The 27,503-nt window shown below is 32.9% G+C and overlaps 1 protein-coding gene across 2 annotated transcripts; it reads left to right on the forward strand.

The window, feature by feature from the left end:
- The first annotated feature begins 6,528 nt into the window (after nucleotides 1-6,528).
- On the forward strand, nucleotides 6,529-24,723 carry LOC128680965 (meiosis-specific coiled-coil domain-containing protein MEIOC-like). Of its 2 annotated transcripts, none has more exons than XM_053764488.1 (10): nucleotides 6,529-6,694; nucleotides 9,148-9,233; nucleotides 10,845-11,878; nucleotides 12,664-12,772; nucleotides 13,309-13,531; nucleotides 14,118-14,314; nucleotides 15,507-15,625; nucleotides 16,713-16,849; nucleotides 17,248-17,355; nucleotides 17,841-24,723. In XM_053764488.1, exons 1-10 carry the CDS (start codon nucleotides 6,629-6,631, stop codon nucleotides 18,051-18,053), a joined length of 2,292 nt encoding a protein of 763 aa, XP_053620463.1. In that variant the 5' UTR covers nucleotides 6,529-6,628; the 3' UTR covers nucleotides 18,054-24,723. The 2 variants fall into 2 exon arrangements, with proteins under 2 accessions (XP_053620463.1, XP_053620464.1); XM_053764489.1 differs by lacking the exon at nucleotides 6,529-6,694 and adding an exon at nucleotides 6,728-7,022.
- Nucleotides 24,724-27,503: the final 2,780 nt, after the last annotated feature.

The raw sequence follows: 27,503 nt of genomic DNA on the forward strand, positions 1-27,503 counted from the left end.
ATTTAGTTTCAACTGTGCTGATGTTTTTTTTTTGTTTGTCTTTAATCAAATCTTGCAAGTTAAATTTCGCCTACTACCGCTTGTAGTACATACAAAAGCGGTAGTAGGCGAAATTTAACTTGCACACATACAGATTTTCCATGTCGTTTCAGTGCTTGTTTTCATGACAATGCATTGTTATAATAAGAATGTCCTGACGGTGTACCCAGGTTCGGCTCCCAAAGAGGGAACTCATCAACGGTTTATTTTACTGCTGGAAGCTAATGGAACCAGATATCTTCTTAACAGGCTGTATTTTGTATATCTCGTCCTCTGTCTTGGTCCGCGTCTATAGTCATGAACTCAGCCCTCTGTCGATAGTCCCTTTTTTCTCTATTCTGTCATTGTCCGTTTTATTTATAAAAAGTCATAGAGTCACAACTTTCGCGTTGCATAATTATAAGTAGGTATATTAAACAACAGGTATTAAACGCGCACGTGCCTTTTTTATTTCCCAGATGTTTCGGATGTTGTTACAAAGGTCAATAGTCACTGGGCGATTGTCGCCCTGTTTAACAGCTGTTATTTAGTATTAATCATAGAGTCAGTCAAAGTCTATAGGTAAATAGAGAAGAGGCAGAACGCCACTACATAACATTGTAATCACTCGTTACGAGGGTTAAAGTTACAATACCTTTTTTAAAATTGCTTTTCTAAGATTAAGATATCACATAATAATTAATATTGTCGTAAATGCCAATATGTTAATGTATTTAATTACATTATGTGCTTTTCTATGTCACAATAATATACTTCAATTTCACGAACGAACCCTAAAAACTACCCACAAGTCAATCGCCAAACTCCACTCTGTGAAACGGCTTTCCACCCACCACCCCCCATCTCCAACACGACCTTTTTCGCCCCCTATTTCCCCCGAATTACGTTTCACCCCCTAACCACGGTCTTCAGTGACAGTTCAATAAAGCACAGCGACCAATCCTGGCAAACGTCGCCCGGTATAAGCCAATAGGATTAACGCTGTTCACATCTCTTTCTAACCTCACAATTATCGTATAAGCGCATCTCACTCCCACTCACGGACGACGGACTCTTGATTCGATTGAATTCTTTATTTGAATTTTCCTTTTGTTTTTCAATTCGCTGAACTGGCATAAGGATGATTGTAACATAAAGTAAATGTCTGTTTTTTCAGAGCTCTACGGTTTTGTTATTTGCAGTTAAATAGAAAATACAGTGTTGAGAAAATATTTATTTTTCGTTTATTTAACAAATGAAAAAAAAAGGTTTGTACTTCGGTATTATGTCGATTGTTTCGCCATTTGTGAAGTGGTTTCACATGCATATAATGCTTCGACGATAATTATAAAGTATTATCTTCAATTTATTAGTATCTATTATTTTAAATAGCATTCATTTCACCATATTCTACTTGCTTCAGCCTTGGGACTTCAGCACGAAGCACAACATTCCATACGTAATCCGTGGTCAGGAGTCTATTAAGACTTCCAAGTCGGCCAAGGTTGGTCATGCCCAGGAGGGAGGTTCTCGGTCAAGGCAATATACTAGTTGACTTTTTGTTTTGATGACTATTCGAAGGGTATATTAATAGAAAAACCCTGTGAAAAAAATACTGTGAATTAAGTATCACAGAATTTTTTTCAGCTTTCAAAGATAGGACAAAAATAAAATCACACATTTTTGGACTACCAAATGACACCAACAAGTGACGTTACAACGTGTTAAAATGTTCGCAAAGAAATTTGTGTTTATTCGACAACTACATGAAATATTACGTTTATGATGATGAGTTCTTAATGAAAGTTGTTACAAAATTTTAGTTTTTTATGATAGTGGAGTATGTTTTTATAATTTCATAATTTTTTGAAAATGGACTTTCCAACCAACTTTTGTTGTATATTACTCAAAATAGTAACTAGCGCCACCTACTTAAGTAGTATAATAATAGATGTCATGGCCTATTAGGTACCTTTGCTTTTGTCTATGTATTGAATATGACAACACTGAATAAATCTCTCTTCCGTTCCGCAGTTGAATTGTGCACGTAGTTTTATTTATTAATTAATCGTTTTTATTAGAATTATCACAACTTTAAATCTTCGTATAATGATCCAGATGAATGAATGAATGAATGAATGAATGGTCATGGAATCATCATAATGGTCCTAAATATATCTATTTTATTTAGAATATCTACATATTTTTAACAATTCTCTGACCTTACCAACTCCCTACTGGGTACTTGGTTTCTTAGTTCTGTTGCTTTACCCACCGACACGTCTTTAACAAAACTATGTCGGTTCTTTAGTCTGGGAGTGGCACATGGTGATGTAGAAAATGTCGATGGTCTATCATTTTGTAGTACACAGATATGCACAAATCAGACAGAAAGTACAAATCTTATTTTCTCTGCGAACATCTGGAGGAGCAATACCAGTCTTAGGATACGGTACCTATGTGTGCAATTTTATTAAATAATCTCTCTATAATCTCTTTATGTTATTTAATAAAATTGTATCTATATAAAAACATTACACACATTCCTTTCTATATTCAACAAACAACATTAATCGGTCGAACCGAGCATTTTCCCGCCAATCCGCCATGACGGCCCAAACGTCACCTGTTTCCGACGTCCGCCGCCACCCGCCGCGGCGCCACCTGCCGCGTACATTATCCAATTTGTCTACGTCGAGAGGGTTCAAATAGTCACTGGCGATGACGGCTCTTGATTTGATTATTATATGGACTTGTATCATGCCATTGTCTCTTCATTTTACGTAATTGCCTTTCGCACCGAGAGCTCCTTACAATGCTTAAAGCTTTATAAATACACTACGATATATTATTTTACTCTTTGCTAGCGGCCCATACCGGTTTCACCGGGGTAAAAATATAACAAATTGTATAGCTACCTCAGAAAACACACTATCTATCGGTGAAAACCGCGTGAAAATTTTATTTTAATATTGTTTATATAAAAAATATATCTACTATTTAAAAATCTAAATTTTTATGCTTATAAATAGAGACCTGTTCTAATTATATAATATGTACACATTATAAGCGTGCCCACAGAAATCAACCTAGAGCGTGCCTTATATTAAATGAATAAAAAAATTAAATACTTATTTTTATTGGCGATTATATATTTTTTAATATTAACTAGTAGGTATTTTTAAATTTTATTCATTGTAACAATAGTCTCGTGGTGTCATCTGTATTATCGCTTATGTAATGATATTTAAGCATAACGTTCTTATGCATAACGGTTCACGCATAATTATTTGAAGCATAACTAACCTAACCTAAAAGTTAATTAAGTAAGTATGTCACATTTACCCGAATGCCAAATATAAATACCTACCTAATGCCTTGGACATAGTTCCAATATGCCAAAATATTTTATGCCAAAACCGGTATGCCAAAGAATAATAATATAAAATAAATAATGCGAAAAATAGGGACCCCAAAAACATAGACCTAATTGACTACCTATGGGAACTTTCTCTTTTTTATTTTAAAATATATTATAAAATATCTTTGCAACAAAGATAGTTTAAAAAAAATTATTAACAGCGACTAATGCTGGCTCCACACTGTCGTTAAAACTTTGGCGGATTCGGTATACATGGCCGGTTTTTCATTGCGGTAAAGCACTCATATTAACTACGCAATGCTCACGCATTCGCGTCGGCGTGTGTCCGAGTTCGGCGATATTGTGGAGCTGGAATAATTGTGATCTAAATTTTAAGTTTAAGCCTTGACCCCCCAGTTCACGCGCGGCCCTATCGGACTGTTATCTTCTGGCTCAAAGCGTAATAGGTATACTATACATACTTAAATTTGGGTTACAATTTAGAGCTATATCCATTAATATTATAAATAGGAAATGTGTACTAAACTACTGGGTCAGTTTTGATGAAATTTGGCACAGAAATAGGCGAAAACTTTAGGAGTGACATTGGCTTTTTTTTATTATGGTTTTTCCTCAAGCGAAGCCGGGGCAAGACGCTAGTTTACATATTTAAATTATTTGTCACTGTTTACTTGTAATCTGTTTTCTGTGCTACTAAATAAATAACTGTATATTTATTGCGATACATAATTGCAACATAGTTTTGTTTCGAAAGAGAAATTATTAAATGCGAAAGTCTGTGTTTGTCTGTCCGTCTGTAGGTATGTCTGTTCTACTTTCACGTCTAAACCGTTGATAAATTGATTTTGAAATTTAGTTTGCATGTACTTATAGACATACCTACTTTGTTCAAACATAGGTACCTACTTTGTTTTTCAAAAATCAACCCCCACTATAAATGGGATAAAAATAAACGCGGATGAATTCGCGGGCAAATGCTAGTTTTAAATACCGACGTACCAGTCCAGGCTGAAATTCGATTACATCACACTGACCGGAGCCACAAAGTAAATGCAATTGCACCCAAAACAGTGCATCCCTCGATGCAAAGGGTGGCTCGATTGTGACGCGTCCCAATCTACCCTTTGTCGTTGTTTCTCATTTTAGGGTTCCTGAAGAGGAATAACGGAACCGATTTTTAAAGAATCATCCTTAGCTAATATCCTCCTTAGATATTAAAAAACAAAGCCCTCTGTCGCGTTTCTCCCTCTCCCTCGCCCTCTGTCTGTTTGCGATAAACTCAAATACGATTGCAAAGATTTTCATGCGGTTTACACCAAAGTATAGTTCACATTATACTTCTATTCTTCTATTCCTGAGGAAGGTTTACGTTTATAATTTAATATCGGGTAAATACTCGAGCGAAGCCGGGGCGATGATGAAATTTAAACAGGTATGTGGGATATGCTAATAGATTTTTTAAGTTCGGGGGGCATCAAAATCGGTTCAGTCATTTTTGAAATATTCACAATTTTGTAAAAATTTATTGTGGACCTCGCGAAGGTCTAAATTTGCGGTGAACAACTAAGTAGTTTATAATTCTTGTTACTACTTTACTTTAGATTGTAGGTAGACATTAAACATCTGAAAAATATTGACTGACGCACTCCATCTATACTGAACTGGTAGACGTACGATTTGAAAAGATGCCATTGGCATTGGTGCGCTAAACGGAATTCATCATTTTATTTGCCAGCTGTGTAAAAAAAGTATATAATATTCTGTGAATCCTACCGGTTTAGTTACACACGGTGCGTCCGTCCAGTCCAAACGCAATTGCATTTGAATCTCATACACACAAACACAGAGTACAGATGATACCTAGATCATATTTAACTTTATTACAAAAATATTTAAAGGCGGACTTAAAGCTTGACTACCACCTTGTCAATGGACCATACTTACGTATACAAATACTCTTTGCTCATACTTTGAACCTGTGCTTTGAACACTACTTAGGTAGAACACTATTGGGGTATTATTTAATCTGTGACTTAGGTAAGTATGCGTCTTTATTTTTCCACAAATCTCTGTCGAATCCACCGCTATCCCCACAGTAAACATTTGATACCACGTACCACACTCCGAGATGAGCTATAAGTATTGGAGTTATCTTGGTGTGTGGTGATGATACCAATAATAGGTATCATCCCGCCGCCATATCTTTCGCATTACTATTATTATGTAATAAGTTACGCCCGCGGTAACCTATATTTTATCTCGAAACATATATCTACTTCATAAAAATCGAACCAGCGGTTTAGTAGTGAAAGCGTGACAAGTAGATAGATAGACATAGTTTATAATTTACAGACAGAATTTATAATAACAGTATGGAGTATTATTATTTTTGATACTGTGTAGCCTCGGTAATGCTATCACCATCTATGTTGTGAAAATATTACTATAAAAGAGTATGTACAAAGAGCATTGTCAAAAAGGTTTCAACTGCTCAACACAAGATGGCACTGAACTACAAAAAATATTAAGTACTTTATAATAACGTCAGGAAATAAATAAATGTTATTGTAAATTGTATTTTAGGAGTATTAATGTAGTGTGGAGATAGCAATAATATTTGACAAATAATTGAATGTATGAAATTTTTTGTGACCGAGAAAAACATTTTTTGTTATAGATTTTCAAACTGTGTATCATAAAATACCCAAGTAAATACTAAGGTTGCCATATTAAAAATGATGTATGTAAACAGCAAAATAAATAGATAGAGTAAAACTAACATTAAATAAAATGAAAATATTATTTAACGAAAAAATGTTCTCTAAATTTAATATTTCTCTTAATAATTGAAGTTCATGTCTTTTTCATAAATGTTGAAAAAGAGTTAATGGCTGAATATAAACTTCAAGTAAGACATTTAAAAATAAATTCAAGCGCGGGCGCGGGAAATTGACGCAATTTCACTTTGGGGAAAAGTAAAAAATATATTAAATAAAATCATTTCTGGAAAAACCATGCAATTTTCTAATGTAAGTACAAAAAAAATATACCGTACAATTATTTACTTAGGTTAAATTAAATATTTCCAATGTAATCTTGCAGTAATAATAAGCAGCAACACCGTCGCGAGTAGGCACGTATAATTTTATACACATGTAGGTCAATGAAAAAAATGGCTTAGCACCAAAAGCTCGTATGTATCGTGGCACGGAATAATTTTTAATTTAAATGGCCTTCAGTGATTTATGCCACATAGGAAATGCGTATAAAACCGTCGAAAATGAATCGGATCAGGTAAGTAGTGTAGTGTTGTGTAAACTTTGCCATTTTCCAATGGGTGTTGTAAATGTCTTGAACTGTCAATTTGACCCAAAATCCGGGGAAAATCTTCATAAATAATCGTTAAAGTGGTTGTTTTCCTGGTTTTCGGAGTTCAGTAAAGGTTTTTAGTGTGGTGATTGTGATCATATGTGGAGTGGAATGTGGAATGGAGGTAATGTGGAGTGATTACGTTGGATTTCAATCGTCAAGTTTCCACATTAAGGTGAACGATGACATCTGAAGAATGCACACAATATTTTTAGAATTATGTAGTTTGCACGTTAGAAGACAAAACAGCAAGGTAACAGTTTAACCATCGAAATATTACTAAAGCTCAGAATGTATGTTTTGATTAAATTCATGATTTGCTCTTATTAGATAATGTTGAGTGACACATACAATATGCTGTAGGTTGTTTCTACTTTCTCTAGTTATTTATTTGAATGTCCTTCGCTTTGTTCAACATCTAGAGACATTGATTATATATGATTTATTAAACTTTCAATATCTGTAATCTAAAATGTGATATTTCAAATATGAATACATGATGAATACAATAATAAATTATGGTGTAATTGACATAGTATTTATTATGTTTGTATACAGTTTACTACCAGTAATCAGATATACAAGCTTTAATTTTCCTTTTACAAGTAGTTATCAAATTAATTTCTGTTGTAAACATCACAGATTTCGTAAGCCTCTTAACATATTGACCTACAATGCCACATATTGTAATGTTATCACTAGAAAATTTTATTTTGTTACATTAGCAGTAACATATCTCAATATATGTCTTTTTGTATCTATTTTTTTTTTATATTTTAAAGTTACTTATACCCAATGAGTGTAAGTTTTAGATAACTGTTTTTATATCATATTTATGTGTCCGACTGCTAAGCAAATGTCATGCTTTCAGGGCTAAACTGCAGAACCTATTTTGATGAAAGCCATACTATTATTATAAATGTAAAAATTGATTGTCTGTCATACTTCCACAGTTAAATCATTAGGTCAATTTTGATTTAAGGTTAAACATATTGTTGAATGGCCAGAGCTGTGGGCAACAGCTTGTTGTTTATGAATGTATTTTCCAGACTTGTGGTGTTTTATAAACAGAATACATACCTATTATTTACTGTACATAGGTGCTTCGACAATGCCATATTAGTTTCACAACTTGGCCTTAAATTATATTAGAAGCATTTCATTAGGTGATTAAGACAAAAATTTGCATTATTTGCCTCTAAATATATTGTAAAATTTACTGTCTGGGCTTCAATACTTAATATCGGAGGCTACCGGGAGGCAACCAGCCAACCAACTCAAAATGAGAGACTGAATAAATATTTGCAAATAAACTATTATGACAGAAACTAAATAAAACTCTTTTGGGAAAATTTCAGTTCTCAAATATGTGAAAATATATTGTTGAAATACATTTATCATAATTTATAAATGGTAGATCTGGTATAATAGTAGATTTATATAGATAATGAGCGGGAGTCTCTTATAATAAAAATGAGCAACATCTTCAGCAGCTTCCCTCCTTAAGTTACCATTTCTCATTCTCACAGAACATTACATTGCTTTGTTGAATGGTTGATGATGGATGAATGATGGTTTTGTGCCTCTGAATATTATAAATATAATATTATAAGTTTGTATCTTGAACTATGGTCTAGCTTGCTCTTTATATCACTCTCTTGCTAGCAAATAAAAATCATAAATACTGATTTGAGAAAAATGTAAAAGACATAACTATTAATTATATACTAATTCTATCTATTTTATTTCTATGTAAGCATGTGGTACATACCTAATATTGCTATGGACTACAAGTGTGACATTCCATATCAATTAGAATATGTTGTGATTGCTTGACAAGTAAATTTACACATACAATGAAACATATGTGATAACTACTAGTGAGTGCAGTCTGTTATGGTCAATACTATATTGGGACATGTGGGAATTTACAGGTTTTTTCAAGCTTATGCCAATCCCTGCTACTGTGGCCAAAGCATTTTATGCAGGGTTTTGCGATACATCATTAGACATGATGCCTTTTAGGTCTTTCTTCATATTTTATTACTATCTGTGCCTGTGTCACTGTCATTACATGGAATGAAACATTATTATGTATCAATATTAATTGGAGTAATTACATATTCTATTTGCCTTCTCCATTACCTACACTATTAAATTATTATCTGGAGAGCAGTTTTTCCTAGCTATATTTTATTGCACATTGGACTGGTCAATATGCAAATCATACAGTCAGATTCATATAAAAATTCATGAGACATTAGTAGGATTCGAACCTGGGACCTCTCTGCTACACAACATTCGCGTAAACCTGTTTATGCAATACATATATTATTATGAAATATGTAATGTCTTTGTATTTTTTATTTTTATTCCAGTCGGAACGCATTATGGAAGAAAACTCAATGGTCCGTGATCTCATCACGAAGATCCTTGATGAAACTGGACCAACTGAAGGAAGCAGGTGAGCCTCGAAAGTTTATACTACTAAAATAATGTGAATGTCTGTGAAACAGACTGCAAACAGTTCGCCAATTTTTGGCGGATTCTATATACATAGCTGATTTTTAATTGTGGTAAATAAAAGCACTCATACAAACTACGCAATGTTTATGCATTCGCGTCGGTATCTGTACGAGTTGGGCGATAGTGTGGAGCCTACAAAAAAGCCAACAGCTGATGACGTCAGTCAATAAGCGAATAGTAAACAATACAGTTTTTGCACACCTTGACATAGTCTAAAAAACAAAACATAATTTACAATATCAAGGTTGTGTGACTCGAACGCTTCCACTATCCACCGGGTTTATTCCGAATAGGTTTATGTCGTGACGTCATTATACCGTAAACAGCGGCAGTTGAAATATCTCTAAATCCATTAGAAATCTGTGTCATACAAGGCGTCAAAATATAAAAACTATTCCCATCTTATAAAAAAATGCTCACTTGAGAATTCCGCTGTTTTTTCTCTTTTTTACTACTATTTTATCAAGGGCTGTTTGGCACGGTTGGTGGGAAACGAGCAGTATTTTGGGATTAACTGATAAATTGACCAAAATCTAAATGCTCTTCGATCCATCAATTAACTTTCAACAGCCATTTAAATGTCCCCACTGCTGGGGTCCTTATGGATGGATAAAGAGTATGGGCCATGACCCAAAACGTGGGCAAATTGCGGATTGGCAGATTTTAACGACTGCAAATACAATCGGATCTTGCCGGAAGCACGGATGAGCTGAAGATAATACATTTTCGGTCACTCATCCAATGCCCGACCATTTTTAGAGGGACTTAACCGCCATTATCACATGCTCTTCGATCAGTATGTACCCGAAAAATATGGATTCACTTTGTAAAGAAAACGTTCCTTACAAAATGTATGGAGATGCGCCCGAACCAGTTTCAATAATTAACCTGGTATCCAAGCCCTGTTAACTTGACGACTTGGTTAACTGTACGATGTACGACATACGGGAATTAGATTTGCGAATGTCACAAACTTTCACTTTGCGTTCAATTCTTATTGTACAGCTTGACAGACATGCAATTATTGTTGTTGTTAGACAGGTTGATTGATATCTAATAGTTTAAAACAAAGTCGCTCCCAGCTGTCTGTCTCTATGTATGCTTAGATTAAAACTACACGACGGATTTAAACTACGCGACGGATTTTGATGCGGATGATTTTTTAAATACATTGTGTGTGATTCCTGTGGAAGGTATAGGTGTATAATTTCTAAAAGGCTAGTCAAGTAGTGCTAGTAATTGAAATCACTCGATGTGGGTAAATAATTGCTTTCTTATATAGATTAATCGTATTCGAACGATAATGCCAGCTCGGCTTCACACTATCGGGCATTTCGCAGATGCAAACGCGAATTGACGTAGGTACATGTTTTATCGGCTATGGGTATGCAAAAATGGCATAATGAGTAGGACCGAAAAATGTGGCGTGAAAAAAGGGAGACCCAGCCATGGGTTGATGTAGGCTGAAAATGATTGAATATGTTCGACCTAATAACAAAAAAATTACAAACTTTTTGTTTTTTAATTAATAAAATGATTTCTTTCCCAGCTCCACACAAACATCGGAAAAAACAGTAAGCGGATTACCTCCAAACGCGCAATACCCCAAAAGCGACGCGAACACTTCATTCATGTCACCATATTACCAGAATAACCTTTACAACTTCGGCCAGAACGAACAGAACGGCTTCAATTTCAGTTTACAAAACGGTTTTGGCAATAACTTCGTCAATTATCCCGAAAATGATGCACTTTTGGGCTTAGATACTGACCCCGCATCAGACGTTACGCCAGAACAACTCAATCTACTCAGGCTCGCCGCGCAAGAGATTGGCGGGGCACAATTCTCAAGTCCGAAATATGATGACAAATATTACAATTTCTTCGAACCGAGCCAAAGAAATTCTCTACCTGATACCAACATGTTCCCCAATAACTTTAGACCGAACAGTTTAAATCTAGACATGAATTACAACGCAAACTGCGATAATTTCAATAGATACCCTAATAAGTTCGAGAATTTCAAAGAACAGAATCAAGACGCTGAACTATTAGCTTATTTGAGTCAGCTGAACTTGTCTTTAGAGCGTAGAGATGATTCTGTACCGAACAATATGGAGTATAAGCTACCGTTGGACAACGGTCATTATCCTAACGAAGAGTTTAACAAAATGCAAGAAAACAAGATGTTTTTCAATCGAAATTTCCAGCCGCCTCCGAAGAGCTTTAACGGCGAAAATTTCTATGAAGTGATGTCGCAAATTAACGAGCGAAACGCCGTCAATCAGAATTACGATTTCGCAAACCAGACACCCGTTTCGAACTCGAATAATATGAGTTTCAAGCCGAATGGTTTTCAACAGAATGAATTTCTGCAACGTAGAGATATGAATATACCCCAAGAGTTTCGAAACGGTATGAATGAGCAAAGGAACTTTAATAATGGCGATAATGCGCAGGCTATAATGAGGCAGAATCAGGAATTGGCGCGGCAGATGAGTCTTCTGATAAGGAATAGGCCTCCGCCAAATCAGCTAAATGTGGATGTGTCTTTTTTGCCGGAAAACGCCCCTTTCAATCTAGGTAAGTTAAACACTATTCTATAGCGTGTAAATATTCAACTGCTATAAACTTATTTTATCTAATGTAATGGAAAATATTGAAAAGTGAGATAAGGATTTTGGGGTCTTCTTATTCATAAAAAAATAAAACTTGTTTACTTAACATATATTTTATATAACTATCTGATTTTACAATATTTGACATTGAAAGGGCGATACATATGTATAAATATTTTTAATTAAGAGTTTAACAGTAAAAGTTATATAATTTAAAAATTATATAAGTACTGAAATAAAATTGGATAGAGATTTCCTGAGTATTCTGCTGTCAAAATAACGTCCATCTCAAACAAAAACTAATCCTACTCATGCCACATGAGTTTGTAAACAAATTTTACTCATGTAGTGTTCACAGATCACCACTTGATTGCAGAAAAAAACACTTTGAAGAAACCTTTGATGACCTCGTGGCCTAATGGTCATTATGCTACACTGGAGGTCCCGGGTTCAATCCCCTGTCAGGTCAACATGGAAATTTACCTTTTTCAGATTGATCTGGGTCTTGGATGTCTATCCATATATATTTATAAAATATAGGATCATATTGAGTTAATATCCCATAACAAAAGTTTCGAATTTACTTTGGGGCTAGCTCAGTCTGTGTGATTCGTCCATATTAATTAATTGATTTATTAATTATTTTACCTGCACACTGGTAGACTGTTAAGGTCACTAGTTGCCTAAATTGTGTCTTAAGGTCTTTTGCCATAATGTCCTGAAACTGATATGAAAAACGATTTGTTTCAGGTCTCGGAGCCCTATTAGGCCCGAGTCCGCCGGTCCCACCGCCAGTGTTGCCATCTCCAATGCTGGACTTACCGCTACTAGCTCCTTTCTACGCTATGAGGAATATGAGGTAATCTCCCAATTGAATATAACTGTGTATTTTTTATACTACCGAGCACGCTGACGACCCAGTAGTCTTTCCGAAATGCTAGTAGTTAGTAGCTCTAATAAAAATACATAGTATGCAATGCATTTCTATCCTTACTTCTTAACTACAACGAATTTTGATGCAGTTTTCACTATTATTTAGACATTTTATTCCAGAATAGATCTCGTGCGAAGCCAAGATCCCTAATGTATAATACTATGGAACTCCTCACATATACAATATTTTTGTACAAAATTGTGAATTATTCAAAAAAGACTTAACCGATTTCTTTGCCCCACGATCTTAAAAAATCTATTGACAGATCCTACATACCTTTAAAATTGCATCAAAGTTATTGCGTTACAAACATACATACATACATACATACATACATACATACAAAAAGAATTTTTTTTTTTACCCAAGTTCATTTGTAGATCTCGGTCGCTTGAGCGAAGCGGCTCGGTCAATAATCAAGAACATTGAAATATTAATCAAAAACTTCTCATATAATAAAGGGGTGCAGCAACGTCATCCGGCATACTCCACGCCCGCCTCGACGCCTGCTACGAGCAATGGCGTCAGCTGGAGCGAGAGAGAAAGAGAACGGAAGCCCGTCTCGCTCTAGCGTACCCGGGGCGTGCGGTGTCCTCGTCCAACTCCATCCCCGTGCCGAGGTTGCCGCCTTGTCCCACCAGGGTGGACAGGTTGACGGTCGATATGCTCAGGGAACATACTAAGGTAAGTTTACATTTGTGTGTCTGAAGTGAAATTTGCTTAGGGCCTGCTTCACCACTTGATATAATATTGTATTCTTACTGATAAATTAAGTTATAGATACATCTTACAATGTCCATCCACACTAATATTATAAAGAGAAAATATTTGTATCTTTGTTTATAATGAATAAACTCAATAACTACCGGGACGATTTTGATGAAACTTGGCACAGAGATAGACAAAACCTTTTAGAGTGACATAGGCTACATATTTTATTATGATATTACCCGAGCGAAGCTTGGTTCCGACCTAGCTTCGCTCCGGTAATACCATATTGTCCAGTTGTCTATATATTGTTTTTTTGTTTTAATTATGTATAAAAGATCTTACAAAACATGTAATTAACTTAGCATAGTGAAACTACTAAGGTTTGAAATCATACTAAGAATTAAGTTTACGTCAGTCAATAAACGAATGTACACTAATAATACAAGAGACGAAAAGAAATAATAAAAAGAATTGGACAAATACATGGCTTTATTATGGTTAAGTGTGATTAAACACAGTTGTCTTGGTCTGTAGTTAATATGTATTATATTCTTTATAGGTATTAACTCTGATGGGAAAGATGGAGACACTCCGCGCCAGCGTATGCGTGGCTCAAAACAAGAAGCCAATGAAACAGGAGGATAATAAGATAACAGTGCTCAAGCGAGGGGAGAATGTGGAGAAAGAGAAGGAGTTGGACCCGGACACCTTCGATCCGACCACTTGGAAGGAAGACATTAATAATCTCGCTGAAATGTGAGTGATTTAATCCAGTTTGAGTGATTGCTAATAAAGTGTCTGATAGTCTTATCCGGGATATGTGATATTTATCTAGATAATGATATCTGGGATGGCGAACAAATATAACCTATTATGTTGGTTACGTCACAAAAAAAGCTCACACAAGTATTGTTTAGTAAAGAGCTAATTACATGTTTTATGATGAGTTGACACAAATAAAGGTGTGTTTTTGCGAAATATTTTAGTATGATGTCAGCTTCTTCGTGCTGCCAGGTTAAATGGATAACACACACCACACTATTCTTGTATCACTGGTCTGATGGAAACAAACACAGAAACTGACACAACACACCCAGAACCACAAATAAATACTTGTGTTCACATTATTGTCTGTGTTGAAAGTATAGATCTATCAAAAATATTTTACAGATAAATCATCAGATAATTTTTATTGCTTTTGATGTTCTCGTGACCAGTGTGTATTTTTCTATTATCTTGTTTTAATTTGTAATTTATTTAGTAATCCTAATTAATATTATAAATGTGAAAGTAAGTTTGTTTGTTACCTCTTCATGCTCTGTCTACTCAACCAATCTTCTTGAAATTTTGTATACATGTAGTTTGAAGTGTGGAGAAGCATATAGGGTAGTTTGTATTACCTCTTCACGCTTTGTCTACTCAATTAATCTATTTGAAATTTTGCATAGATGTAGTTTATAATATGGAGAAAGATATAGGGTACATTTCGTCCCTGAAAAATAAATGTTCCTTTGAGAAATCCACATGGGCAAAACCGCGGGCAAAAATTAGTATATGTATAAGTAACTAGCTGTTGTTCTCCATATTATAAACTACATCTATGCAAAATTTTAAGAAGATGATTGAGTAGACAGAGCGTGAAGAGGTAATACAAACAAACTTACTTTCGCATTCATAATATGAGTTGACATAAGCGAGCGAGGTCTACAATCCGATTTGGGGTACAAAATACAATGTTTGTATGTATGTTAGTTTGTTTGTTCGTAACGCGATAACTTTCGAACCGTTGGTCTCATTTTGATGAAATTTAAAAGGTATATATAGAATCTGTAAAAATTTGTAAAAATTCATGAAAATTGATCGTGTTCGCGAGGTGTATAATTTCGTGGCGAACAAGTAGTTAGGGTTGGGTCTCAGTGTATAGTATAGTATAGTAATGTTGGTGCAGCGCCCCGCACAGCGAGGTGGAGAGCGCGATGCTGTCGTGGCGCGCGGCCGTCGGCGCCGTGCAGGCGGCGCGCCGGCGCGAGCTGGCGCCGCATCATGCGCGGCATGCGCGGCACGACCGTGAGTATACCGGGAATTGTGGGAATTGTGGGAATCTTACTGCTACTTACATAGTCATAGTCAGGCACGTAAGTTGAACCAAAATGCCTGACTGTCGGCGCAGGTTTAATTAGAGATGAAAGTATTAGAAAGGATTAGTTGGCTCCACAATCTCAGTTGTTCTTGTGGTAAATGACACTAGTGAGAGCGGTGAATATATGACATCTTTATTTTACTTCACGTAACTTATATATACTATTAATAATTATGACGAGTACAAAATTGATAATTGAATGCAGTGGGAATTATAGTGCGAACAAGTGATTGATTCTTCGCTCTCTTGGGAATTTCGGGAAGTTTTATTACGCGGAATGATAAAGCTAATGTGTGGATCACATTCTTTGTCACTTACTAGTAAACTCTAAGAATTTCCTAGAGTTTACTAGTAAGTGATAAAGAATGTAAGTCTGAGCAATGTTGAAAGTCATTATATAAGTGTAAGATTGTTGTGCGGTAATAATAATAATAAATAAATAGTTATTCTTTCTTTCTTTCTTAATCACAATTTTTATTACGTCAACATGTTAGTGGGAATTTGAGTGCAAGTAATGACATTAATTTTGACCTCTCTGTGAATTCCGAGAATGTTCAAGTCAAAAGACAAAATTAAGTCGGTTCAAACCGATTGCTTCAGCTAACTTCTATGCTGGTGTTCAAATTGGCGCGTATTACAGCGAAATATACGTGGGATCCCCGCTGTATAGCGCTCGTTACCAAAATACAAAATACCGTTACCTTGAACCACATATTACAAAATAAAAGTAAATTAAATTTAAATTTTGACAATAGTTTATTCTAGCAGTCTTCTATCACACGAAAATGTGTATATAATTTTTTTTAAGTTTTATTTACAAATAAAACTTAAAAAAGATTATATATAAAGAAATGAGATGAGATTATATATACAGCTTTGCGAATGAATTTGCTAAGGAATTAGACAATTTCTCAGTAGACATTGTTGTTTTGTTTGTAAACTCCAAGTTTTCTAAATAAATAAATAAGTATTGACTAAACGAAAACAGTCAAATAAAATAAAAAAAATTTCCAGCAATCCTCCAACTAGCGGAAGCGGTAAAACAACTGGGTATATGCGCTCGACGAGCAAGATGCGCGATGTGGTGCGATCTCACTCTCACAGTCGCTCTGGCGCCGCACTCCAACACGGCGGCCGCTAAGCGGGAACCCGTGAGTGTGAACAGCCTACATTTATATATATATTTGTTAGTGTTTAATAAACCCGTAAGAATAAGTTATGGGGAAAAATCCTAACTAATATTATAAATGCGAAAATAAGTTTGGTGTACGTTAGTTTGTTACCTCTTCACGCACTAACTACTTAACTATTCCCGTGGCAAATTAGTAGTAAGTACTAGTAAGTAAGTAATTAACTAGTCCTTACATATTATAAAACAAAGTCTTCTGCCGTGTCTGTCTGTTCGCAATAAACTCAAAAATTACTGCACGAACTTTCATGCGATTTTCACCAATAGATAGTGTGATTCCTGAGAAAGGTTTAGGTTTATAATTTTACCCAAGCAAAGCCTGGACGGGAGGCTAGTAAGTATAAAAATGTATGTTTTCAGGCGGAGAGCGCCCCGCAGCCACAAATACCTCCACCAGCAAAAATTCAAGAGGCAGTCTCCGCTCAAGCGAAACCTTCGCCTTCGCAGCCCCAGACTGAAGCTAAAGAGGTTTTTATGAGCTTTTATTCAATTTAATATGTTTTCAAATTCAAATCCAAATCATTTATTCAGAAATAAGACCTTCACAGGCACTTTTTCTCGTCAATTTTTATATTTATAGTTATTTCTCACAAGCTACAAACTACTTTTTTTGTTATTGTTCTGTTTAACCAAACACCTATGACGATGGCCAAAAGATTTTTTTAAAAATTTATGTTTGTATGTTTGTTCTCATGCACATCACGCAAAAACTACTGGATGGAATTGGATGGGGATTTCACAGTTGTATAGCGGATAGACAAACTTAAAATTTGGTGTAGGTTTCATCGCGATACGTTGCTTAGAACCCGAGATATTAACGATAATAAGTTATGAGCGGACGCGCGAAATAACGGGCTATTATAAGTTTATTTTTTTACAAAAAATCATTAAGATTTATTTCAAGTATTAATATTTTATCATGCCTTTCTTTACCTAGTTATTATTCTCCGCAGGACAAACCTTCTAACGAAACGCAAGCAAAGACCGACACCAAACCGGAGGCGAAGAAACAGACGGACAAACAACAAGACAAGAACAACCAACGCAGGGCCCAGTACTACCGCAAGGTGAACCAAAGGGATTTCTACCAGAAAAACCAAAGGTATGATAGCAGGTTTATGCATAACAGACACCCGTATTATTTAGCAACGGGTCCGATTAATTAAATTGAATTATAAAGTGATCGAAATTGAAATATTTTGCACGTAAAAAGTTGTATTAAAATTCTGAGACAGAATGGTTTATGAGAAAAAAATATAAAAAGATCGCCACAAATTAAGAACCTCCTTTTTTTTAAGTCGGCTAAAGGTAAATAAATTTCCATGAAAAGCTATACTTAATATGAAATGTTATCATGATTTTATTGCTTAAAAATAACAACATTCTTCATTAATTAATTGCTCATTCGAATTTGATCTTTGTATTTTCATGATTATCAGTAGTAGTAAAAAAAAATAACTTTTTTTTATAATATTGTAATTGAATCGATATGCACAGTGGCGCCCTCATTTAAAATAAATTGTAATGAAATTTAATTCTTAGTGTGTAATACTTAGTTCAATATATTTTTAGCATTTGGTAATTTTTTGGAACTGTCAGATTCTATATAATTTCATAAACAACCTTTTCAATGACATGTTTATATAAATTGACTGAAGAATTATTTCAATTTTAAACACTTTAATTGCTTACCTGTTATTATTATTACAAGAACAGATTATGTAAACACCTTATATACATTTAACAGTAAAATGAATCTACTTATATACTGTATCAAAGAATGTATGTGCGATATTCTGATTATAAATTTTTAAATCAGTATTCCCCAATTCGACTTAAGAACTTATTTAGAGCAAAATTTGGCCGAATTTCGCGGCGAAAAAACAAATTATTGTTGTCTCTTTCTATTGTAGAGTTTAAAGGATAGCATTTGTAAGTTTTTCATACCGGACTTTTATTATACAATGTTCCAGATAATGTGTTAATGTGAACATGAATTACTAAATATTTGAAATTTTTTTACACGATATATAATTTAGAAATTTTGAAAATCAGAATGTATAATTGTTTTTTCACAGTTCATATCGTATATGATTATTTTCACTTAACTAACAGAATTTAATAAATGGAAATGCAAATAAAAAATAAATGTGTTCACAGTTTCATATATTATCTGGTAACTTGTATAGTTTTCGAGCTATTATGAACATGACAATTTTACTATCGTATAGAACGGGTGTAGAAACGGCTATGATTCCAAAGCCTTCGATTTTAAATGAATATATCCGATTTTATTCTATATAGTTTATTGATAGGTCGGCTTTAAGCAAAAGTTTTGTCGCAATGTGAAGAAAAATTTTTTTAAAACGTGCGTGGGATTATTTATAATAAGTAAAATAAACACGAAGAATTTGTAATGCTAACCTACATTAATGTAAATTAATTTGAAACTTAAAAAAAAACAGTTTTTTAACGTTTTATAAAACAAGAAAAATATTTTTCACTTCACGTTGAGTCAAAATTGTGACCTATTTCTACAAAGGGGTCGTTGCAATCCTTTTTATATCATATCAAAATAATAAAAAATATAACGAATTGCACTTTTTAAAATAACTACCATGCATTTAACAAAGTCTCGATTCTAAAAAGTGAATTCGATTATGACTTACACAGGTTACAGAGACCATATAATATTAAAAATATAGTATCTGTGTATAGGTTAGTACAATTGCCAGTAACTCCCATATATAATATGCTTGCTGAGTTTTTAAAAGTATTAAGTCTTATGACGTGGCTAGTTCGTTGACAAAACTTGCCAAATGATTGGTGTGGGCGAAAAGTAAACGGCGTGAAGTGTTGCCAGATGTTGCATAATATTTCTACTATTTATTCATATTTTACGTCATTTCGTAAGAAAATTGTAGTTTAAAAAATATAGTTACAGTTTTCATGATGTCTTATATTTTTAGGATTTATTAGGGCTGCTTGAATCTATTATTGTATGATACCATACTTTAACTTTCAAAATTAAATTTCTAATATTTACGTACTTACACGTAATGTCAAACAAGTTACTTTTCGCATGCTAATAAAATACTCGTTACTTTGATCTGTTTATGAAATAGATAAAAAAAATAATTGTATACCTACTTTTTATATACAGCTTCTAGTCACTAAAATCAATAGAAGACGTAAAATGAAAATTGTTACTAAAAACGGACTGATCATAACCAAAATGTTTATAAATAAATCGATCGTTTCGCTCACACCAACACTTAAAGAACCTTTAATAAAAATGTGATGTTTCTACGACTAGTTGACACTATTTTAATATTATCACGTTTCGTGCAAAGATGTATGCAAAAAAAATGAAGTTATGAACTACTAGAGTATAAGCGTATCACTTATTTATAACGTGAATTATATGAAATGAATTTGTATGGATGTAGTGCTTTTAGATATGGGTATGGTTAATTAAAGGAATTGATGATAGGCGTCGCTTCGGTAGATTGGATCGGCTAGTTTTGGTCAATTCTTAATTTTAATTTGTGTACTAAACAAAATATGGTACTGATTCCATAGCACGTGTGTTTATTATAGTAAATTTTTACGGCCAAAATGTAGAATTCTGATTATTACTGTCGGTTCCTCACGTCTAATAGATTAGTTATTTTTTAGTCACTTTTTGCATGTTATTGAAGACTAAAGAAGTCTCAATTTGGGTGTTACACCCCGTTGATATATTTCGTATCCCTGCTTACAGTAACTAAGCTTATGCTTTAAAAGTGTAACAGTTTTTTCGAACGGTGCACAAATATTATGTGAAAACTACCGATATAGTAGTTTTTATAAAATCTTCCAACATATGTTGATGTTAGGTTTAAGTGAAGTTTAATATGTTTGTGATTAACTATTAACACTGTGTTTTCGTGAAAGGATAATCCATATGTGTTCTAAGTATTTGGAATTATTTTGATGCAAGTTTGATATATGAAACTAGGGATGTCAGTTCCAAATTTAGTATTAAATCCATTATACCTAGTGATGGTAGAATGTTGACACAGTTCAGCTTGATTTAAGAATTTTCTCGAAGAATATGACACCTTACTTCGCCAAACACTCTCCCCAAATCAGACCTTTTTTTGTTTGCGAGTTATATGTATACATGGAGTTTGTGCAAAATTGACAAGAAAGTCTTCGTTATAAACTATATTTTTTATTTTACGAAGAATTTTCAGTTTCTAAAGGCAACATTGTTCAGTTTCATATATTAAACTTGTGTATTCAAAATAGTTCCCATTCACTGAACCTCATATTTACGCATTCAACAACCGTAGGTACGTAAAAAACGAAGCTTTTCAGTTTATTTTTTGATTTTAGTTGAAAGTAGTGCCTTTCTAAATACGTGCATGCATTTCAAATCCCTTTACGATGTACAAAATTTTAAAAGTGTTGTTGTTTCAACGTTGATTTTCTATTAGATTTTAGTTCACCGATATTAAGTTTTTTTTTTATTTATCACTCGATATGCATTTCCGGTTGCGTGTCAATTTAAAATTTAATTCATAGTTTATTATGGACTTGTTAGTCGATGGGGTTGGTAATTTGTTATAAACATTCAAATTGTCGATTTTAATTTCTTTTAGAAATATGCATGTTTGTGACTGCGTTTCCACATTGGTACTAGTTTGGAAATTTGGTCGGTTAATATCTAAAGTATGTAGTCGTATTTGTTTAATTAATTATTAACTAACTGCTTAAAATGTGGGCTTCGTAATTAAAAAATACTAATTCAAGATCTTCATTCATATATTCATTTACATTGAAAAAAAATCTTATGAAGTTAAAGTGTTTGTGGGAATTATATTTTTATTTATTATACTTTATTAATTATTATCACATAGTTATTAAATCTTACGAAATGCCCAAACATTAAAGCTAATTCTGCTACTATAACTTCCTTGATAATTATTAATATTGTAACTCAACGCCGACCCCATATTGGAACTTCCATTTCGTTATAAAGATGGATATTAGTACAATCAATTTGCACCTAGCATACGAATTTAGCATATAGTCAAAAATGTATTTGTCTATTATGAATTTAGTTTGTTAGGAAATTTTAGTAGATTATCAATTGTTTCATCTTGTTGATCGATTTTACTCATTATATCGTAAAGTCTTCGTTTGTTCCTTCGTAATATACTGTTCCATTGGAAACTAACATTATTTTTGGGCTTCTGAATAATGTCAATGGTTTTACAGTCGTAGATACAATTTAGGTCCACTTTTTTTTGTAGCGATGTATTGCTCTCATATACGTCATTTTTGTCCATTCAGCCAAGACAGAATATTTTTGAGACAAAAATATTTTTTTTATAAATAAGCGAAAATCCTTTTTATCTGTCAAATTATATATTTCTTTATCCAGATTCTTAATAGCCTTGTCTTCTTTATGTTCTGTCTTCCCTGTAAGGGATAAAGACCTATACTCTGTCTTTGTCTTAGAACCGTACAACATTGCTGGTTGGTTCAATATTGTACACGAGACAATAAAAATATACAAAATACAATTGAACAGCGTCATTACGGAGGCAAATTCTTCATATACAAAAAGTTTATTAGTTTAATTACACTTGGAAGTATTATGATAATGCCACACTTCAATAAATAAATGCCACACTTCGACAAAAATATATTTTGGGACTAACTGAAAAATACTAATGTCAATTTGAAGACAAAGTTTGACTTCTAATATTCAGGCATCAGATTTGTCAATGCAAAACGAAAATGAAAATTAAGACACATTAACTTCTTATCAAGTTTCGAAAACATGGTATGATTTAAAAGAAACGTATTTTAAAGAAATTATAAAGAAAAAAGTAACTTTGTTAATTTATTGTTCTGCTGACACAAATTCGATGCCTAAATCAAGTTTACGGCCTTGATTTTAGCTATAAAATTATGAAATTGAATAATTTCACTAAATATAATAATTGTTTTCATTTGATCTAAAATTATTGCTTTAACCAAGGTTTTAAACTGTAAGTCCTTTTTCCAATTGACTCTCGATTTTTGTGCAAATTTTTTACAATTTGCAATTGTGAAGTAAAATCCATTTATGTTTAATTTGAGAGTAAATTCTCGTTAAGACTTTACGTTTGGCATTTGTTGTCTCCATTTTCCAATGTTGCCATATAGTAACTATTACCTCATAATCTGTCTTGCGAACGCTTAAACCTATTATTTCGCGCAAAACCGTGTTCTTCATTAAAGTAGTTAGTCTATTTAGAAATACTTATATTAATTGTTTAAATCAATTGTTTAATGGGAGGCATTTAGCCTGTGTGCAGATGGATGCATCGAAGAGCGATGCGTTTAAAATGACATTGCTATGATGGATTCTAAAAGTAAAATTTTATATATATCAAGAAAATATAATTTTTCACTTTTTAGGCTTCATTTTCTTGTTAAAATGTGAAAAAAAAATCGCAAAGATTACGCGAATTATTATTTTTTTCTTTTTTTTTTTTCAAGAAGCTTATTGATAAATTGTTAATAAGTATATTTTGACATTGTACTAAATGAACTGATTTGTTTATGTAGTTAAAATTTATGTATATTTTTAATTTTTATTTGTATATAATTGAACATTCGCATCGCATCTTTGATGCAGTCAGAAACAATGCAATATTGTTGATTTTCTTTATTTATTTATTTAGTTTGACACAGATGAATTTATTTACTTATTTTATTTATATAGGAAATGGAAAGACCATTATAATGAAATGAATTTCAGCGGCTATGATAGGAATGCTTGCTATTTAACCTACATTTTAGGGATACGTTTGTTATTGGTAAGTAATCGTTTTAAAGTGTATTAAGGTGCCACGACTAGCTTCTTTTAAATTAGATCTTGCGACTGGGGCATTGCTTTCGTATATTTTCAAAAAAAGGAAAAAAAAATGCTTGAATATTGTTCATGAATAGGTTTTTTCTTCTGTTATTGTTTGGATTATATTTTATTATTACAATTATTTTGCCATTAAAAGCATGTTAGAAATGTAAATTATTATGTTGTGTCTTTAAAATTATAAAAGTCTAACATTTTTTTTTAAACTTTAATGAAACAAAACCAAAAGCTAAAATATATTCACAAAGGTAGCGATGTTTAATCGTCAGCTACAAATTAAAAAAAAAAGAAATTGTTGACAATTTTAAGTTTCACAACAATACATTATTAACAATGACTCTACTGTCATTGTTAATAATGTAAATTGAGTTTATCTACTAATATTGGACCTTCTTTAAGCTCAGTGGTAATTTTTTAAGTTATTAGATGACGCAAAATTATTTAAATTCTCTGTGCTTGTAATTACAGTGCAATCTTAACTAAATAAACGATAGTAGAGTTCGTAATTAATAATGTTGGCCTACGACAAACAAGGATATACAACAGTATATCGGCTTTAATGTTTGATGGCTGTGAATTACGTAAATATAGAATAAAAGCAAAGCTCCAGTCGCCCCCTGGCTCGAGCCCCTTCAGTTAGCTCAACATCTTTCCTTCCGTCCACAAAATATTGGAATTTTTCAAATAAAATAAGCTTAATTCTCCAATGCATTTTATCATCTCAAAAAGAACCCGCTTTTCACCCGTTATTTTTTTATCTCTTAAGTTTAAGGGTATAAAATGCTAATATGAAAATGATTTCAGAATTTCTATGTGACCAACGCTTATAACAGCATATCTTTATAAGAATATTGTGTGATATAACCTAATTATAATTGTAATAAAATGTCCTTTATACGTGATTTTTTCTATAATACCAAATTCTGTACCGTTAAATGGGGCTATTTGGTACAAGATTTGGTAAAAAACAATTTTTTTAACGACTTTATGTTTAAATAATCCTGTTTTGATGATTAATTTGGACAGATTTTGAAGTGGCGTTTCCGGAACTATTATTTTCAAACGTATATTGATTAAAATTCCGAAGATAGCCTGTTTTATAAGCGCTGTTCCAATTTTCGCAATTTTGGGGCTATCTGGAAATCGACACAAAATGTTTAATATTTCAGTAAAATGTAGGCCAGTTTTAATTTGAATCAGTTTGGCGATAATCAGAACATTGATAGTGTGTACCTGGCTATATGTCTATAGTGCTCTTGTTCAATTTTGTTGTAAAATCTTGCACTATAAAACTATAGTGCCACTATATTGGGGTTATTTGGAAGTACGATGATTAATCAGTTGGACTAAAGGAGAGAATGTAGGATATATTTGGAACAATTTAAGGGGAAGTCATTATTTAAATGAAATTGTTGAATGTACTTTAAGTATGTTTATTTAAATGAAAAATGTGATACAAAAAAGAAACATCAAATAAGAACACTGGAAGTTTACCATATTAATTAAGTAGGTAGGAACTTTAATAATAAAATTGACCCGGTTAATAACACTTAAACTTTCATAAGTATCAAATAACTGTACTTATTTATCTAATCAGTTCACTCATCATCATCAACAGTCTGAGCAATTTAAAAACAATTTAACTTTTACTATACTAGTAATAAGGCACGCATATTATTAAACAACGTGTAAAATAACTAAAATCACAGTCGCAAAAGGGCAACTCACCCAATTATTTCAAACAACTTAATTATACTATGGAACCAATGTTGAGAACTCAACAACAATCACTAAAATAAACATTACAAAAATAAACCAATTCTCAAAATTCCAAAATGTACATAAAAAAACAAATAAGAACATTGGAACTGGAAGTTTACCATATTAAAAATTCAGTAGGTAGGAATTCTGATAATAAAGTTAACCCAGGTAATATAATTAAAACTTTCAAAAATATGTATCAAATGTCTGTACTTATTTATCTAATCAGGTCTCTCGGTAACTATAATATGTATTAAAACAACAATATTTTCTAGACATCAGCGGTCTAATTCAAACATAAACAAATACTTAATCAACTATCAAAGTTCTCATCAAAGTTTGTAAGAAGGTGAATGTCATTGCGGTAGGTAAACATTTAACAAAAAATAAGGCACAATATTTGGCATTGATACTTCCTTAATTATAATCATAACATTAAATCAGTCTTAATCATAGTCAGTCTAAAGACTTCGAAAATAAAATTTAAAATACCATAAGTCAAAACAGTTAAACCTATTGTACGTTGTAATTACTCAAATCAATATCAAATATGATTTGTCCTCGCCGAGAGATGTTGGGCTCTGGTAATACTAGAACAATATCATCCAAATGTCTCATGGTACAAATGTCATCTACTGTAGGATAAGTAAACACCGATCCTCTATTAAATTTTGATTCCTTTACTTTTCTCACAAATTTGACATCAGGAATGTTGTTTTTTATTAATATTATCTTTCCTACGAAATGTTTAACGCTCTTTTTTGTAGCAAATTTTGCTAAAATCCAGGAATCAATTTTTAATGTATTATTATCCTCTGTAAAAAATTCAATTTCAGAAAAGCCAAAGGGAATTGATGGTTCTATATTTTCTTGTTCTTCTTCGTAAAATTCCGTGATTAAATCATCCATTGTTTCATATTCTGAATCATCAGAATCAGCCATACACATTATAATCTCAGATGAGCTGGAATCACTACTAGATCTCCTCCATTTTTGTTTTCGAGAAATGTGTTTCTGCGTCCTTTTTTTCACTTTAGTAGCTGTCTCACTTTTTATTTTTTTCTTAGGTTTCACATTATCTATTATTTCTTTTAATTCTTTACTTTCTTGTGTAATTTCTTCTACGACTTTTCTTTTTTCAGTTACTTGTTCTTTATTTTCTATATTTAATTTCATATTTAAAGCAAACTGCGTAATTTCAACATTTTCTTTTTGTAGTATAGCGTTTATTTTCTTACGATTACGAATATTTTGGGAAGATCCTGCTTCAAAAATAACTTCTGATGTAATTATAGGTTTAGATCTAGTAGTGGGTCTGCTATTTAGTAGGCATTCTGGTAATTCACCTATAAATGGCACGTTAGCTTCATAGTTTTTGGTTTCGTACAAATTTTGAATAAATGATCTTTGTCCGGATAGTTCATTGTTTTGAATTAAGTGAGTATTGACCCATCTGATACATAAATTTTTGAGGCTTTCGGGATTTTGGAGAGATGACTGTAATAATGAACCAGAGTTAACTAATGTATCATTTAGAGCTGTTTCTGTTACATTCTCACTTTGTTGCTTCTTATTAATCAATATTTTACAAGGTTTTGTTTTTTACCGATCCCTTTTCCCATGCCCTTGTAGGATGTTAGTTTTGACTTAGGCATAAGAACAGACGCAATTTGATCATCGGAATTATCACTATCATGATTTTTATTGCTCCTTATTTGATGTAGTCCAGAAGGACCTGGAACTGAATCAATAAATGGGTCTGATAGGATGTTTGAAGTAGACTTCTTTAATTCTTTTCTTTTTCCGGACACCTTTAATCTTGCACTTGTTTTTGACTGATTTTGTACTAAATCGTCGGAAGATACGCTCTTTCCCGGTTCAACCACAAATCTCTTTTTCCGTCTCATTCCCGTCGGCTCATCGGGACATCGCAATTCCATCA

This window comes from Plodia interpunctella, chromosome 25, assembly GCF_027563975.2.
Source record: "Plodia interpunctella isolate USDA-ARS_2022_Savannah chromosome 25, ilPloInte3.2, whole genome shotgun sequence".
Taxonomy (NCBI): Eukaryota; Metazoa; Arthropoda; class Insecta; order Lepidoptera; family Pyralidae; genus Plodia; species Plodia interpunctella.

Excerpts from the sequence above, each read along its gene's own strand:
- LOC128680965 (XM_053764488.1), top strand. The coding sequence starts at position 6,629 with ATGGCCTTCAGTGATTTATGCCACATAGGAAATGCGTATAAAACCGTC. Across the intron at positions 13,532-14,117 it reads TGCTCAGGGAACATACTAAG|GTATTAACTCTGATGGGAAA; the intron begins GTAAGTTTACAT and ends TATTCTTTATAG. Across the intron at positions 15,626-16,712 it reads GCGGCATGCGCGGCACGACC|CAATCCTCCAACTAGCGGAA; the intron begins GTGAGTATACCG and ends AAAAATTTCCAG.